The 17,196-nt window shown below is 36.0% G+C and overlaps 1 protein-coding gene across 3 annotated transcripts in view; it reads right to left on the bottom strand.

The window, feature by feature from the left end:
* Scn9a (sodium voltage-gated channel alpha subunit 9) overlaps positions 1 to 16,504 on the bottom strand; it is an 82,456-nt gene extending 65,952 nt beyond the window's left edge. For 2 of the 3 annotated variants that reach the window (XM_027420262.2, XM_027420264.2), the window contains exons 1-6: positions 16,247 to 16,504; positions 14,505 to 14,623; positions 14,114 to 14,203; positions 13,125 to 13,253; positions 11,550 to 11,641; positions 10,394 to 10,606 (exon numbers count right to left, since the gene is read on the bottom strand). In XM_027420262.2, coding sequence (XP_027276063.1) covers positions 10,394 to 10,606; positions 11,550 to 11,641; positions 13,125 to 13,253; positions 14,114 to 14,203; positions 14,505 to 14,623; positions 16,247 to 16,504 — 901 coding nt within the window. Of the gene's footprint in view, positions 1 to 10,393; positions 10,607 to 11,345; positions 11,438 to 11,549; positions 11,642 to 13,124; positions 13,254 to 14,113; positions 14,204 to 14,504; positions 14,624 to 16,246 lie in introns of all 3 variants that reach the window. The other variant, XM_027420263.2, reaches the window with a different exon arrangement.
* Between the last annotated feature and the right edge of the window lie 692 nt (positions 16,505 to 17,196).

Raw genomic sequence — 17,196 nt, 5'->3', positions numbered from 1 at the left:
TTATGATTATGGTTGATAACCAAGACTGAGCTAGCAGATAAGGAATCCTAGTCATTGGCCAAGCATTTGAAACTAATATAAATCTCTGTGTATTATTTGTGACCCTAATGTGGCAGGTGGAACTCAGGTGGCTTGGCAGAAAGCCACTCATATTTTTCACCTTAGACTTTTCCTGGTGCCCTTTGCACCCATTTTTCATTGTATAATTTTCCTGGTTTCTTCATCATTCAATTTTAAGACTTCCTGCTATGACTGGAAGGCAACTCAATTTTTCAAATTACATAAAGGACTATAGAAGCTTATATCATCACTCCCAAATATTAATAGTTTTTTATTAATGTGTATTAATTCTATAAAATAATAAATTTCTCTATGACATTTATGTACATGCATATAATACCATTTTTTAAAAGGGCTCAAATTCCCATTTGGTTCAATTCAACAACAACAAAAAATGTAATAGGACTTTTGTAGTGATAATGGAATTAAGACTTTGAAGTTGTATATTCTTCTACTTGTGTATTGCTTCTATGGATTTCTATGCAATGAAATCACCTAACTGCTTTAGCTGCTGCACTTGTGAATTGTAGTTATAAATACTCATGGAGTTCTTAAGTGATTCATAGATTACTTTGCAAATCGAGCAATAACAAATTTCCACATGTACTAGTCATTGAAGGACAAGCACTACCATCATTAAGCTATCATTTAATTTCAAAGGAAATTAACTACCGCCTCACACATCAGCTTCCTGTTTTATTTACAAGATACAAGCAAAACTGGAAAACATCCTACTTAGTGAGATTTAATAAATATCTTTGAAAAAAAATCCTGTGCTTCATCAATGTTGAGTCTGGCAATGTAAAGAAAGTCAAGGTAAGATGCAATTTTCTATCCCTTTTATTAATATTTATTTATTTGCTTTGGGGTTTTGATGTAAGGTTTTGCCATGTATTCTAGGTTTACATAAAACTTCATGTAACCCAATCTTGTATCAAGCTCTTGTCCTCCTATCTGTCTCCTAAATGTGCAGGCTATAGAGATGGGCTACTACATCTGAGTCCTTTGATGTCACCTTTCACACACGAACCTACCTGATAGTTCACTGAGGTAAGATTGCCTAGTGGTTAGCCATGAAACTTAAACTGAATATCCATCAGTCATTGAGGAGCTGGATCATAGGAAAAGGCATTGGAGCTACCTAAACTCTCACACTTCCAGGCTTCCATTTAATTCAGTAGGCATGATGAAAGGCCTAGCAATGCAGGTAGCTCATTTTGCTCTTATAGAGCACATTACAATCATTTCTAACCAGCCACTGAATGTGTAGTGTAATTGGCCCCAAGAGAATATAATTTTAATATCTAAACGAAAGGAGAACTGCCCTGGAAAGAGAAAGTAATCATTGTATGAAATCTAAAATAAATGATTCTGAAAGTGATTTATTAACTGATATAATCATGACTCATTAATTTAACCACAGTTACACCCTGAGAGTTGAAAATACCTTCCTGCTGCTGTCTACTCTCTCCATATCTCTTCAATATTGTACTTGAAATTCTAGCTAAAGCAATAAGACAACAAAAGGAGATTAAGGGAATATAAATTGAAAAAGAAGAAGTCAAATTTCACTATTTGCAGATGATAGGTTACATAAGTCACCCAAAAATTCTACCAGAGAACTCCTACAGCTGATAAACACATTCAGCAAAGTGGCAGGATACAAGGTTATCTAAAAAAATCAGTAGCCCTACTATATACTGATGATAAATGGGCTAAGAAAGAAATCAGAGAAGCATCATCCTTTACAATAGCCACAAACAACATAAAATATATCAGGGTAACACTAAACAAACAAGTGAAAGACCTGTATAGTAAGAACTTTGAGTCTTTAAAGAAAGAAATTAAAGAAGATACAAGAAAATGAAAAGATGTCTCATGCTCTTGAATCCACAGGATCAACATAGTAAAAAGGGCAATCTTGCCAAAGCAATCTACAGATTCAATGCAATCGCCATCAAAATACCAGTGCAATTCTTCCCAGACCTTGAAGAACAATACTCAACTATATATAGAAAAACAAGAGACTCAGGATAGCCAAAACAACTCTGTACAATAAAGAAACTTCTGGAGGCCTCATCATCCCTGACTTCAAGCTCTATAATAGAGCTATAGCCCTGAAAACAGCTTGGTATTGGCACAAAAATAGACAGGTAGAGCAATGGAATCCAATTGAAAACCATGATATTAACCTACACACCTACAAACACCTGATTTTTGACAAAGAAGCTAAATTTATACAATGGTAAAAAGAAAGCATCTTCAACAAATGGTGCTGGCATAACTGGATGCTGACATGTAGAATACTGCAGATAGATCCATATGTATTGTCATGCACAAAACAAAAGTCCAAATGGATGAAAGACCTCAACATATATCCAGCCACATTGAACTTTTAGAAGAGAAGATGGGAGGTACCCTTGAAAGAATTGGTACAGGAGACAGCTTCCTGAACATAACACCAGTAGCACAGACATTGAGATCAACAATTAATAAATGGGACTTCCTGAAACTGAGAAGCTTCTGTAAGACCAAGGACACAGTCAATAAGACAAAACAGCAGCCCAAAGAATGGGAAAAGATAATCACCAACTCCACATCTGACAGGGGCATAATTTCCAAAATATATAAAGAAATCAAGAAGCTAGTTTCCAAAACATCAAATAATCCAATTAAAAAATGGTGTACAGAACTAAATAGAGAATTCTCAATAGAGGAATCTAAAATGCTTGGAAGACACTTAAGAAAGTGCTCAACATCCTTAGCCATTAGGGAAATGAAATTCTAAACAACCCTGAGATACCATCTTACTCCTGTCAGAATGGCTAAAATCACAAATACCAATGACAGCTTATGCTGGAGAGGATGTGAGAAAGGGGAGCATTCCTCCACTGCTGGTGGGAGTACAAACTCATACAGCCACTTTGGAAATCAGTCTACCACAAGATCCAGCAATCCGACTCTTAGGCATATACCCAAAAGATGCACATTCATACAACAAGGACATCTGTTCAACTATGTTCATAGCAGCATTATTTGTAATAGCCAGAACCTAGAAGCAACCTTAGATGCCCTTCAACTGAAGAATGGATAAAGAAAATGTGGTACGTTTACACAATGGAGGAAAAAAAAAGGAATCTTGAAATTCACAGGCAAATGGGACTTGAAGAAGCCATCCTGAGTGAGGTAATCCAGTCATAAAAAGACAAACATCATATGTACTCACTCAGATAATGATTGTAGACATAGACAAAAGGATTACCAGCAGTTTTTCTTTCCTTTTCTTTCTTTCTTTCTTTTTTTAAAGAAGAAAGAGTTTATTTGGCTTATGGTCCCAAAGGGATACATGACCATCTTGGCAGGGAAATGTGGCGCTAAGGGGCAGGCATGGTGGAGGATGAGGAAGCTGGGAGCTCAGATCCTGAACCACAAGCTTGAAGCACAAAGAGCCAATTGGAAATGGCTGTAATGGCTGTAGGCTTTTAAATCTCACAGCCCACATCCAGTGACACACTTCCTCTGACAAGGTCACACCTCTTAAGCCTCCCCAAAAAGCACCTGCAAATGGGGACCAAATCTAACAGTTTTTCTACAGGATTAAGAAAGCATTTGAAGGCTATTGTGTTCATGGCTCCTGTGGGGACTTCTGCACTAGTCATCTCCTTAGGAATGTTAATCACCTGTTGCATCAGTTCTCAAGATATAGCAAGTACTCTTACTTTCCCTCCTTTCTTTGTCTGCTTACATCTATGGACTCTCATTTCATCTTCCTTTGGTAGTGTTTCAGTGTCCACACATCTTTCTGTTTATTGAAGTAATCTAGCAGAATTCCAATGTATACTAGTACCAATTTTCCAAACTGGCTAACAAATGATTAAATTTTGGAGGAGAAATTCTCATAGCTATTGAACAATGACATTTCAAATAACTGAACTTCTTTATCAAATTAACATTCAAAATAGAATTGGTCATCCAGTCCCTAATTTGATCTTGTGGTATGCTTTTCTCAAAACCCTCTGCATATTTCACCTTCCTTTTGCAATATACTTCTCAACTCATCATCCCATCGTCTATATTCCTGGAGGAAAGAACAGCCACTGAGTTTGAGCTTAATCACACTTCCACTGACTCTAAAGACTACTCATTTTCACAGTCTTTAGTGAAGAAGAGGCTGCCCTCTGTTTTTTATATTCACATTCTCAAATACTTCTTCCTATCTCTCATGCATTAATACATTCTCTCTATCTCTCTTGCCCTAATATCTATATATTACCTTCCACCCATTTCTATCTCTAGGACAAAAATCCCTATAAAAATCCACAGTGCAAATGGGAACCATGCCCCTTCATTTAGATACCCTTTACAGCTCAACTGTCTATGTACACTACTCTTTTTTTGAGTTTTTTATTTGAATTAGAAACAAGATTATTTTACATGTCAATTCCAGTTCCCTCTCCCTCCCATCTTCCATTGCCCCCAACTAACACCCTACCTATCCCATACTCTTTCTGCTCCCCAGGGAGGGAGAAGTCTCATAGGGGGTCTTCTGAGTCTGTCTACATGAGTATCCCTCCATGTGGATGGGCTCCCAAAGTCCATTCCTATGCTAGGGATAAGTACTGATCTACAACAAGGGGCCCAATAGATTTCTGAGGCCTCCTCACTGGCACCCATGTTTATGGGGTCTGGATCAGTCCCATGCTCGTTTCCCAGCTATCAGTCTGGGGACCAAGAGCTCTCCCTTGTTCAGGTCAGCTGTTTCTGTGGGTTTCACCAGCCTGGTCTTGACCCCTTTGCTCATCCCTCCTCCTTCTCTGCAACTGAATTACAGTTCAGTTCAGTGTTTAGCTGTGGGTGTCTGCTTCTACATCCACCTGCTGCTGGATGAAGGCTAGTTTATTTCTAGACTTCTTCCTCAACTTTAAAATTCCCTCAGTATGACTTTATACCATGGGCACATTTTCTCATGAACATCTTTGATGACTTCCATGTTGTTCAAATAATGAAAATTTCACTAAAAATAAGTGATTGTTGAGTGCGCAGTCATAAATGAAACATACATATGTTTTATATGATTGTTTTATATTTGTGTGATGACCTTAAATATAAAACGTATTTAGTGCTAAATGTGAGCATAAGTTTTTAGAAAGTGAAGACATAGCTTTGTATATTGTTCCAAGGAAGATTTGTTTTACTGTTTGTGCCTTAAGATCCTCCGTGCCATTTCAGTATGATAAGTCTCAGCTTACAGAAACTTCATTTGTTTCCTGTGCAGTAAATGTGTTTTCTAGATTTTAATTTTTGTTTTTTTTTTAACTTTTGTTTTGGCTTTAAGCATCTGACTTGGCTTTGGTTTTTGTGTCATATGTAGCTCAGGGTGGCCTAGACTATGTTTTCCTAAGATAATCTTGAATTCCTGATCTTTCTGTCTATCTCCCAGGTGCTGGGATGGTAGTTATATAACACCACCTCTGGCTGTTTGGGATTGTTGTCTGTGGGGTGAGTTGGTTGCTTGGTTGGTTGTTTGGTTTGTTGGTTGGTTGGTTGGTTGGTTTGTTGGTTGGTTGATTGGTTGGTTGGTTGGTTGGTTTAATGTAGCCCTGGCTGGCCTGGAACTCAGTATATGGGCCAGAATGTCCTTGAGTTTGACACAATCCATTTCTGCCTCCCAAGTGCTGGGATTCTAGGCTTGCCCACTAAACCCAGCTGTTCTGATATGCGTTGGTGAGGGCCAGCCAATCATGTAGTTTCTTGGCTGAAGGAGAATATTAAAAGAGGTTGTTGTTTCGAGTTTTATACTTTAAATTTTTGATACCTGGTGGCTTTTTATAATATTTAGACAAACATATATTATGCTCTCAAATAATAGGTTATTTGAAATATATAGTATTGAAAAAAGTATGTATACTCATTTCTGTTCTACCCTTATATAATAAGTAGTTCTGTTTAAGCTTTGTTTTTGACCTGTCTGGAGAAGGCATGTCTTCTTCCTTGTCACCTGTCTGAGGTGTTTGTGAGTTTCCATATCTATCCAAGTAAGGCTTTCAGAGCTGAGAAGTGCAGTGTGCTGCACTCCACTACAGACCTATTGTTTTCATTGGTGATCTTCACAATGAAAAGAATGTCTTCTATTTTCTTATTCTCAGTTCAGCTACAGTATATTAGTGCTTATGTTTTGATTAAATTCATCTCTTACATAGTTTAATTTTTAAAATTTCTATCTAGTGTCTTTCAAACCTTACTTGACTAACTGGTTAATTTTAAATTTTGCCCACTCCCCCCCCCCCCCCCGAGCTCAAAAACATAAGCTTTACTGTGTGAACATATTTTATTCTGTAATGGGACTAAGACTGTAAACCTTTTTATAGTAGCATGGCTAGTTGTCTCAAACTGAGAAATAATAATAGTATAGGACAAATAGCTAAAGAACTATTAAGATCATGGGGGTCCCATAGAAAATAGACATTGTGAAAGAAATTTTATGCATGATAAATGTGGCTAAGATTAGAGGGGAATTACTTATATTTTTCTAAAATTTTAACCAACTTCTAAAATCTGTACTGGCTCACTAAGTGAAAGCATTTGTGCTTTCTTGGATTTTTGGCATATTATTATTCATTCATTTATTAATCTTTTTAATTTCAATTTTTTTGAGAGAAGGACCAATTGGTCATCTTAGAATTGTGTTTGCCTTTATATAAAGAAAGATAAAGAATTGCCTTGATTTACAAAGTGCCCAAATAGTGCTGTCAGGTATTAGGTAATTCTTGGCTTGCTTTTAGTTTTGTCTCTTTGGCTACATTATTAGAATGTGTTTTAGAAATCCCACAATTTGCCAAGATATCAATGTATTTGTCATAACATTGATTAAACGGGTAAGAATTCTTCATCACTAATGATTATGAACTCAATATACTTTATAAAACTAACTTCACAACATTAAGCAAAATGATTAATTAAACATCAATAAAAGTCTTTTCATGTTTTCATCTAGCTCAGATGGGCAGCACTAAAATTGTTAAGATATTTCCTTTGACCCACACCAAATGGTGGGTGATATCTAGTCAGACAAATACTGTTTTGTGCCTAATTTGGAGAAAATAAATAAGTATTTAAAATAAAGTAAATCTGGTGTTAAATGTGGACATTTTGAGTAGCTTCCTAATTCATACTAAGACCTGTTTCCATTCTTAAAATGGCACTATGTGACTTGCTCACACCGTAGTAGAGCAAAGTGATTTTAAAAAACAAAATTAGGAAATATGAAGAAAATTGTTCAAATTGCAAATGTTGTCTTCACTTTAGGGTTAAATTTTCAGAATCACGTATTTGGAATCTTCATTTAAATATAATAGTAGTCAAAACCTGTAGATGATTTTGTAGTTAAATTATATCAGAAATTGGATAATACATCATCAAAATGGAAAGTCTGAAACAAATGTATACCCTTAATTCCTTAATAGTTGGTAGCCTGTAACCATACAGTGATTCAGCATTGGAACCATAAATTCCATGCTTTCTTGCTGGCAACTTCCAAGTCATCCTACAGGGAACAACGTGTGACACCTTTTCTGGGTGTATTTTATCTTTAGAGGATTTAGTGATTTAATTATCATTACATCACATCCATGAAAAACTTTTTGTTTCAATGAATGGCCAATATTCATAATGAATTCTAAAACTATAGCTGTCAGTACATAGCCAACAGGCAACTGAGCATTAGTATATTCATCTAAATTTTACCAGTAGGCATATAACCCTCTATGTGGATATATTTGCATGGAACATTCCTTCCCTAGTTGAGCATACATATAAATACATTCATTACCTGTGTCTCCAATATTGACTACAATAGATAACTCTACTGTAAAGGTCATAATTGCTCAGCCAGCTTCTTTAAGTAAGAAGATTGCTTTGAACTACATGTTGGTAAGCAAGTAACTAACACCTAATACACTTCAATAAATATATTTGGAATGGTAGAACTTCAGTTTCAAGATAAAGAAAACACTGTGTCTGGGGATATAACTCAGTGGGTAGTGATTTTAGCTAACATATGTTGAGGTCCTGGGTTCAATCTCCAGGTAATAAAAATAAGTAAGGAATAAACAAGAGATATGAGAAGTATAAGAAATAAAAAACAATCACATTTAAAGATAGACTATGTTTAGGTCATTATTGTACATTAGACTTTGATCTGTTCAGTTGTGGGAAATTCTATTACACAATATGCATCAATGTCTTGCTATTTTCTTATAGACATAAAAATAATTTCCTTTATATTCTACATTCTCTCAAAAGTCTTACTTTTCTCTACGCAGTGATCAATTATAAGTGAAATGATCTTGCTGTATTAAAATTAATAAAAAACAATGAGTGCAGAAAGGAATATTAAGGTTATCAGAAGTTGGGAATTCTGAATCCCAAATTGAGGCTAATCAATCCTGCTGGCATGGTGAAGTAAAGAGACATCAGTGCCCATGATTTTCATTAAACTCTGAAAAATTAGGAGTTGAGTAAAAGGGAAAAGTGTTAAATTAAATTTGGCCTGATGCTATCTCCATACACAAAGAACAGTAACCAAATGTACAGAAATAAGCTATCCCTAAATACATCTTTATAGCAAGCAGCTTAGTCTTGACCAATCAGAGCAGCTGGTCCTCACTTAATCACCACCATGAATCACCTGATCAGGCCATGCGCATGTGATGCAAATGCTAACCTGTAACCCATAAGCTGTTTTTCTAAGTAATGACTTTTTTTTTCTGTCTGCAAATAGTGGCTTCCTAATTGATGGACTGAGCTGTCTGAACCTCTTCTCTTTCCCCAGTCAGTTGGATTCATGAATCATTCTTTGCTCAAACAAATTCTAATAAAAATGTGTTTGAAGATTTTCTTCTATTCTAACCAAGATCTGAAAGACATTTAAGTTATGAACTCAGAATAGGTTAAGACTTGGAGTAAAAAGAATGCTAATGGCACAAGTGTGCAAGAAGTTAAATTTAGGTAAGGATTGCAAATTGAACTTTTAAAAAATGAATATAAATGTGGACATTATTGTATTCATCACTTCTGTAGTAAACAAATTAAGAAATGGTATTTTCCAGAAATTGAAAATGGAAGATATTGATTATAAAAATAAGAAACTGGAAAATCATAGAATAATGAAAGTGATAATTAATAACAAACTGTGATAGTAATGAAGTACATATTACATAGTTTACTGTGGAATGTGTAGTTTTCCTCCCATTAGCCCTGTCCAAACTCTTTGTTTACTCACACTCTTTCACTATTTCAGATAGGCTTGGTTTGCTTTTACATCACCAGTGAGTATTTAAAAACATCTAGACAAAGTAAACTCACTGCTCCCTAAGGGAATTCCAATTTCTTTTTGGCAAAAGGGATTTAAGCTGGTAAGGTTTCATGTTTTCTGAGATCATATTGGAATTTTATATCCTAAGTTACTTAGGCAATGTCACACAGAAACTATCCAGGTGTCAAGATGGAAAAAGCCTTGACTTCAATTTTGCTTATTGCTCATCAATAGCTCCCGTGAAAAATACTCTAAGGGGAAACCATCTAGTGAACACGCAGTTTGTGTGTTATGAGATGTTTGACATATGGTTTCTGAATCGAGATGACTTCTGAGATTATGTGTAGATCATCTTGTAATAATGGAGAGATTCCTCTGAATTATTATTTGCAGACTCCATCAATCATAAACAAGAATACTATCAGGAATAGCTACAAAGCCTATCAAATTTATCATTATTTATAAGAATGACATTGATTAAATATCACTATTGTATGAATGGTGATGATAAAACTAAGTTGTTTTGTTTTATAAAACCCTACATAAATATTATGAACAGTCAAATGTCTCAATAGTGATAGTTCTATCATTATTATCATTAATTTAACTATAAGATATTATAGCTCTAAGTATAATCTAAATAAAAATAGAATTGCATCGCATATTACACCATTTATCTTAATGTTTTTATAAAAATAAAACTATAGAAAAAATTCATATTGTATACATAGATGCAATGGTTAGTGAGAGTCATAGTCCCTAACAACTTGAATCTTCATTTTGAAGGAATTTGTTGTTCAGGACCTAGTCCAGCTTTCTACAAAGAATCACTAGAAGGCCAAAGAAAAGAAAGACTTATATCAATTCTACCATGTTAAAATTCATACAATGACAATTTTATTGTATATTTGAATACCTTCAAAATAATTAAAATCCAAGTACCCATGCATTGTTAGAAGAGAGTCGAGCTTTTGGTGTTATTTCTACCTGATAGCAACTATCAGTAAGGGGCATTCTTACTTTTCAGTTCCTCTTCACTCTCAACAGTATTCATGATGCTTTCTAATGTTTCATTGTCTTCCAGTTCCTTCCTGAAACATTTATGCTTCAGGTTTCCCATGAACAGCTGTAGTCCAATTAATGCAAAGACACTGAGACAGAACACAGTGAGGATCATGACATCAGACAGCTTTTTCACAGACTGGATCAGGGCCCCCACGATGGTCTTCAGGCCTGAAAGTGTAGGGGAGAAAAGTGCATTCACAATGACATAAAGGCTCTGAGACACAAATTGAAACACAAGCTTTACTAGAAAAGCATGCATTATGTCAAGTCAGTGGCATTAAATAATTGAAACCAGAGAAGTCTTCTGGTTCAAAAGTGTGAATCTGCACAATTTGTTTCCATGAACTACAAGTGGTTAAAACTAGTAAAATATTCCCAAAGAATCTTTGGATTTATTAGTTAAATATGGTGGTTGCTGAAACCGTGGCCACACTCACAAACATAATTTTTGTAATGCCTAATTCAGTAAATGTTGGTCAAACAAACCACATCTACATAATGATACTAAAAATGTAAGAAACTGAAAGGAGCACAGAATGACAACATATACTGAACTAATTTTCAGTTAAGAAGCAGTCTGTTGAAAGAGACAAAAGAGTGTCATGCAATATCCACATGCAGATATTTCTTATCTTCTTAACTATATGAAGTTCTGATTAGTTGAAATTTTCCTTCCTGAAAAAGTGGAAATCAGCCCTTTGGCAGAAGGAAAAATTTCAAGTGGAGATGTGAGCCAAGTGGTCATCTGCCTTCTCCAAGACCCATGCAGCTGGTTAAACTCAAGGGCTGACTTTTTAATAAAGATTATAATACAAAACAGAAGAAATGCAATTTGGTTTGAACTATAGAAGGAAATTCTTTTCTCCATAAGGTCAAAGTCAGCCCCTGTGTTTAACCCCACTCTCACCTGGAATGACTGAAATTGTTTTCAATGCTCGGAGAACTCTGAACGTTCTCAACGCTGAGACATTGCCCAGGTCCACAAACTCTGTCACATATCTGTAATAGGGGAGTTTATACACAAACACAGTGACAACACACACACAGACAAAGAAAACTCCCAAACAGCTGGAGTTGAGTGGCCTAATGCTCCACACCAATCACTTCTTACCTGGGATTACAGAAATAGTTTTCAAAGCTCTCAAGACTCTGAAAGTTCGAAGAGCTGAAACATTGCCTAGGTTTACAAATTCTGTTAAATACCTGTAGAATTAAATCAGAGTTATTCAGAATCTAGGTAGAATCTATAATACTTACCCGTGCTGTTACTCAGAGTATTTTCTATAAGTAGTTTGGCAAGTCTTTTTCTGTCCTAAATTTGACCTAATGTATATGATTTGAATCATTTGACAAAAGTCCAAATATTGTATTTTAATGTGGTTCATATACTTAAAAAATCAGATACTTCCATCATCAGCTTAGTGTAGCAATACAGAGTTTTAATATCCTTTAAAATGTTGACAGCACTACACTAAGGAAAAGAAGCCAAACACAGCTAATTCCATTCAGATGAAATGTTCATCATTGGACATATCCATAGAGCAAAAACAACATAGTGTTTTCAATAGTCTGTATTATGAGGTGACTAATAATCAATAAAGGATTTCTTTTTTGGAATGAGTGAAATATTCTCAGTTTAGATAGTAGTAATGGCTGTACAGTTTGCAAATATACTAGATAACACTGAATTGTTTACTTAAAAGTGATGAATTTCATGATACACAGGTTATAACAACAGAGAATGGGGAGCCATGAGAAGGGTACCCATATTGCCATTTTCTTATTCACAGGAGACAATGGAGCTACAGCTTCTCTATTGGAGGAAACCTGATAAGTAAGGAGGTGGGCAGGGATGAGGGAACCCAAGACTAGAAATCTAAGAACCTTGGGAATTGTCAAAATGGTCTCAGATTAGACATTGATTACTTTTAGAATCCAAGATAACAGAGGAAATTATCTAGGGTGGAGACTTTAAAAAAGGTTTCTGACAAGTGAATTTGCAAAAAGATACAAATACCTTAAAATTATACTCAAAGTAGACTGTGGAGCACATGGAATAACTATACAATACATTGAGGAAAGCGTGTGGTGACAGCTCAGGTAAGAATATTTAACTTTCTATTTTAATATACTTATTAGCTCATGAATACAGGCATTGTGCTTACTATTAGAGTCCTTAGTCTTTAGTGAGCATTGTGAGTGCTTCTCACACACTTTTTAGTTTTTAAATAAAATCTTAAGAAAAATGTGTACCTAATTAACACTGTACACATACATGTATAATTCATGCCCATTCAAGTCCTGGGCAGGAAGAAAGATAATCTTTACATTAAACATGTTTTGAGTAGAAAACACTTTCTGAAAAAAATATGAATGTGAATAAGTCACTTTTTTTTGTTTTTTTGAGACAAGTTTCTCTGTGTAGCTTTGGAGCCTATTCTAGCACTCGCTCTGGAGACCAGGCTGGCCTTGAATTCACAGAGATCTGCCTGCCTCTGCTTCCAGAGTTCTGGGATTAAAGGCGTGCGCCACCAATGCCTGGCTATAAGTAGCTTTTATACAAGTCCATTTACCTTTAAATATAGCCTTTGCATGCAAGGTAAATCAGTCTCCAAAAGTTATTTTACAGGAATATTATTCTGAGACTTTCATAAATTTTCCAGTTCAGAAAATTGAGAGTACTTACGCAAAAACAATGACAATAAAATCCAGCCAGTTCCAAGGGTCACGGAGGAAGGTGAATTCTCCCACGCAAAAGCCTCTTGCAAGGATTTTTATGAGTGATTCAAAAGTATATATCCCAGTAAAAGTGTATCTAAAGAAAATAATTCATTGAAATGTTATGTGTGGAAAGAATAACATCTCATTAAAATTTTTACAGTTTATTATCCCTGATTAATAAAAGGTAGGCATCTCTTGGAAGCTGCTGGTGTATGGATCACCACACCTCAATGACCATACTACATAAAGGATTTCCAGGAACTCTTAAAATGGCATTGTTGTGGGTATCAGTTAGAAGGCCTGGGAAGTCTATGGGACCTCTGACGGTGGAACCAGTATTTATCCCTAATGCACAAATGGACTTTGGGAGCCCATTCCCCATGGATGGACACTCTTTTAGCATAGATACACAAGGGAGGGCCTAGGCTTTGCCCCAAATGATGTGACAGACTTTAATGATCCCCATGGAAGGCCTCACCTTCCCTGGGGAATGGATGGGGGTGTCAGTGTGGGGCATGGGAGGATGGGAGGGAGAGGGAACTGGGATTGTTATGTAAAGTGAGATTGTTTCTAAATTAAATAAAAAGATTTTAAAAATGGCATTGCCACAGAAGACACAGATACTTAAAGGACTGAGAACATGGGTGTTAGATCTGTCTAGACAAACTCAATAGAGCCTAATATAACCAGTAACATGAGCTACATATCATGTTTCTGAACAGGAAAGGAGATATGACAAGTTCATACTTCAGAAACACTGTAGCATCTCATGATTCAAACCTATTTCCAATGAGTTAACATGGAGGAAAGAAAGAACTGGAAGAACATTGTATGCATGAGAAGACAAACTACCTTGTTTATAGACTCACTTAACTTGTCAACTTCTGGTAGGAAAAAAGAAAGGATGAAGATGATCATTTAACTCTCCTTTAAAATATACTGATGCACACTTACTCCACATTTTTGGTCCATTCTGGAGGGTTGCTCATGGTCATGAATATGCAGTTTGTCAGAATGGTGCACATGATCAGCATGCTGAATAAAGTAGTTCCAGTCAAGGAATATGGGACAACCACACAAGGAAGAGCTGATGATGACATTGGTTGAAATGAAAACACAACTTTTCTTCAGAAAATAATCGAAATGGATGCACAGATCACTCTTTTGGCTCTTTGAATAAAATCAACATATTCTAAAACACTAGTAAGACCACCCTGTCATTCTCGTTTGAGAATCTATTAGAATCTATAAAGATCTTTCAAGGTGCAGAAGAGCCCATGTCCAGGTGTGAGTATATGATCAAACCTAACATCCTGATGTACTGCTTAGGCTTTGGAAAGGATATGAATGCACTAAAATCTTAATAGATATTCTTCTTAGCGGACTGAAGGGGGACAGCATGTACAAAGCAGGAGTGGCGTTGAAACGGAAGATTGCTTTCCCTTTGTTCAATACTATAAAAGTCTGAAGGAGGAAAAATAAACAGGATGAAATCCTACTTTCAACATTTCCGTCTAGCATATTTCTATGAGTAGTTAATACCTTCGTATCATAGTGCAGGGCAGAAGAAATGCTGCCATGGGACTTTACAAGCAGTTTGAATGCATGGAAGCAGGTGTCAGTCACTTTAGCCAATGAACTACACGGCTGCTAAATGAAGAATTCACACACACACACACACACACACACACACATACACAAAGGTAAATGACATTTCCCATAAATTTTGTACTTAGTTAAACAAATAAACAAATGATAACCACAAAATATTAAAATAATCCAAGGCTAGGAACTCAGAAACACTAAGTCTGAGTAACATCATGATTTTCTGCACTTAGAAGGCAAAATACTTGTGTTCTCTAGAAGGCAGTGATATTTTTTCCTTTTGTTGTCTGCTTACTAAGTTTCACATATGTTTACAAACAGTCTTCCAACAATAAATATTTTTCACTAAATTGGGGAGATAAGCTCATAAGCCTGTGGGTTTTTTTTGTATGGGAAACTTTTTTTTTGTTTGTTTTTAGGTGAACATTGTCTTAACCAACTAGCTTTGTACATAAGCATAGGGAGGAATTGTGTTATAAAAGGCCAAGAAAGGAGTCAAAACAAACATGAAAACCACTGTGTTATTACAATCTTAGCAAGTTCAAGTTACACTGCAGTTGAAATTTTAAAAAAATGAATAGAATGACCTTTTTGGTTTAAATTTCTTTTTCTTTTTATTGAAAATAGATTTTTTCCTAACATAGTGTATACTGATGACCATTGTCCCTCTCTCTCCTCTTCCCAGTTCCTTCCTTCCTCCCCTGGAATCCAATCCCATTCTGTCTTTCATTAGAAAACAAATAGGCTACTAAGGGGTAATAATTGAAGTTAGCATTATTCCTTTGTGATGAAACCTTAAAGGAATTTTAAAATCAACACACATAGGAGCTAAATATTACTGTTACTAGCTGGCAAGATGGCTTAGCAGGTACAGGCATTTTCTACCAAGCTTGATGATAATTTAGTTGATTCTTAGGCTTCACATAGTAGAAGCAGAGAACTAACTCCCATCAAGTTGGGACTTCATCCGTGCACCCTACATACTAAAGAAGTATAAAAAATTATAGGTGTAACTATAAAATTATAGGCGATGTGTTCATCATGCCATACCTAAAAGGCAGACTTTCTTTTATTCAATTTTTATTTCATTTTACATTCCAATCACAGTTCTCCCTCCCAACCCTTCTCTCAACCCCCTTGCCTCCTTCCATCCCCCCTCAAGTTCCCCCTAGCCTACCCCCAGTTTACTCCTCCTCATGGGTAAAGGCTCCCATGAGAAGTCAACAAAGTCTAGTACAATAGGTTGTAGCAGGGCCAGGCCACTCTAAAAGGCAGACTTTCTGTTGAATATGTTGAAAAAAATTAATCAAATAAGCATGCCAATTCCATTATCAGTTATAATAAAATACTAGAAAAAGTACATATTCTCAACATCCTAATATGTATTTAATTAAGGCTAGTAATAGGAAGTCATTAAGTTTCATATATCTTTGTATGGAATGAAGTCAACAGAAACCTGACCCTGAAGTCTCACTAACTTACTTTCTTGTCTGCATAGTATGGGTCCAGGTCCTCCAGGGGCTCCGACACCATCCCAGGGGGAATGTCTCCATAGATGAAGGGCAGCTGTTTGCCAGCTTCCAAGTCACTGCTGGGCTTGGGACCTTCTTCATCATCTTCTTTCTTTTCATCTTTGTGTTCCTTGGCTTTTTCTTCAGAAATGCGTTGCTCAATAAGGGCAAGAGACTGTTTTGTGAAGTAGACAAAGCTCTGAGGTCCTGGAGGAGGCAGCATCGCCATCTTTTCATCCTGTATATTTTATTTCCTCTTTATCTCTTTACCTAAGAGGCCTGGGTAAAAAAAAAAAAAAGAAGTGAAAATGTAATTACATGGATTCTAGAGAAGATAATTTAAAAACTAATGTCAACAAACTCTAGTCTAGGGTGTATTTGGTGGCAATGATTGTTATTGATAGCCAATCTGATGGGATCTACAGCTGCCTAGGAGACAGGACCCTGCACTCAACTGTGAGGGATTATATACATCGGGTTAGCCTATGGATATGACTAGGAGGGTGTATCTAGATTTGATTAACTAAAGTAGAAGACCTGCTTTAGATGTAAGCAGCTCCATTTCATGGTCTGGGATCCAGGACTTTATAAAAAGGAGAAAACTAACCAAACCCCAACATTCACTACTCTGAGCTTCCCGATTATGGACACAGTGTGACCAACTTCCACAAGGTCATTCTTCTATGACTTGTCAGCCATGGCAGACCATACCCTTGAACAGTGAGTGAGCCAAATTAAACCTGCCTTTCCTTAGAGCTTGCTTCTTGTCAGGTGTTAGTTACAGTAAAAAGAAAGTAACTAATGGACTGGTAGAGTACTTCTTTTCATGCATAAGAGCTTGGCTCTGAAATTCAAATCCAAACAAATAAGAATACAACAACAGATTCAAGCATAAGAGGTGATGTATATGTAAACTCAAAC

This window comes from Cricetulus griseus, chromosome 6 (assembly GCF_003668045.3).
Source record: "Cricetulus griseus strain 17A/GY chromosome 6, alternate assembly CriGri-PICRH-1.0, whole genome shotgun sequence".
Lineage (NCBI taxonomy): Eukaryota > Metazoa > Chordata > Mammalia > Rodentia > Cricetidae > Cricetulus > Cricetulus griseus.
Note: the sequence above shows the minus strand (reverse complement) of the source record. Positions and strands in the feature narration are given on the sequence as shown.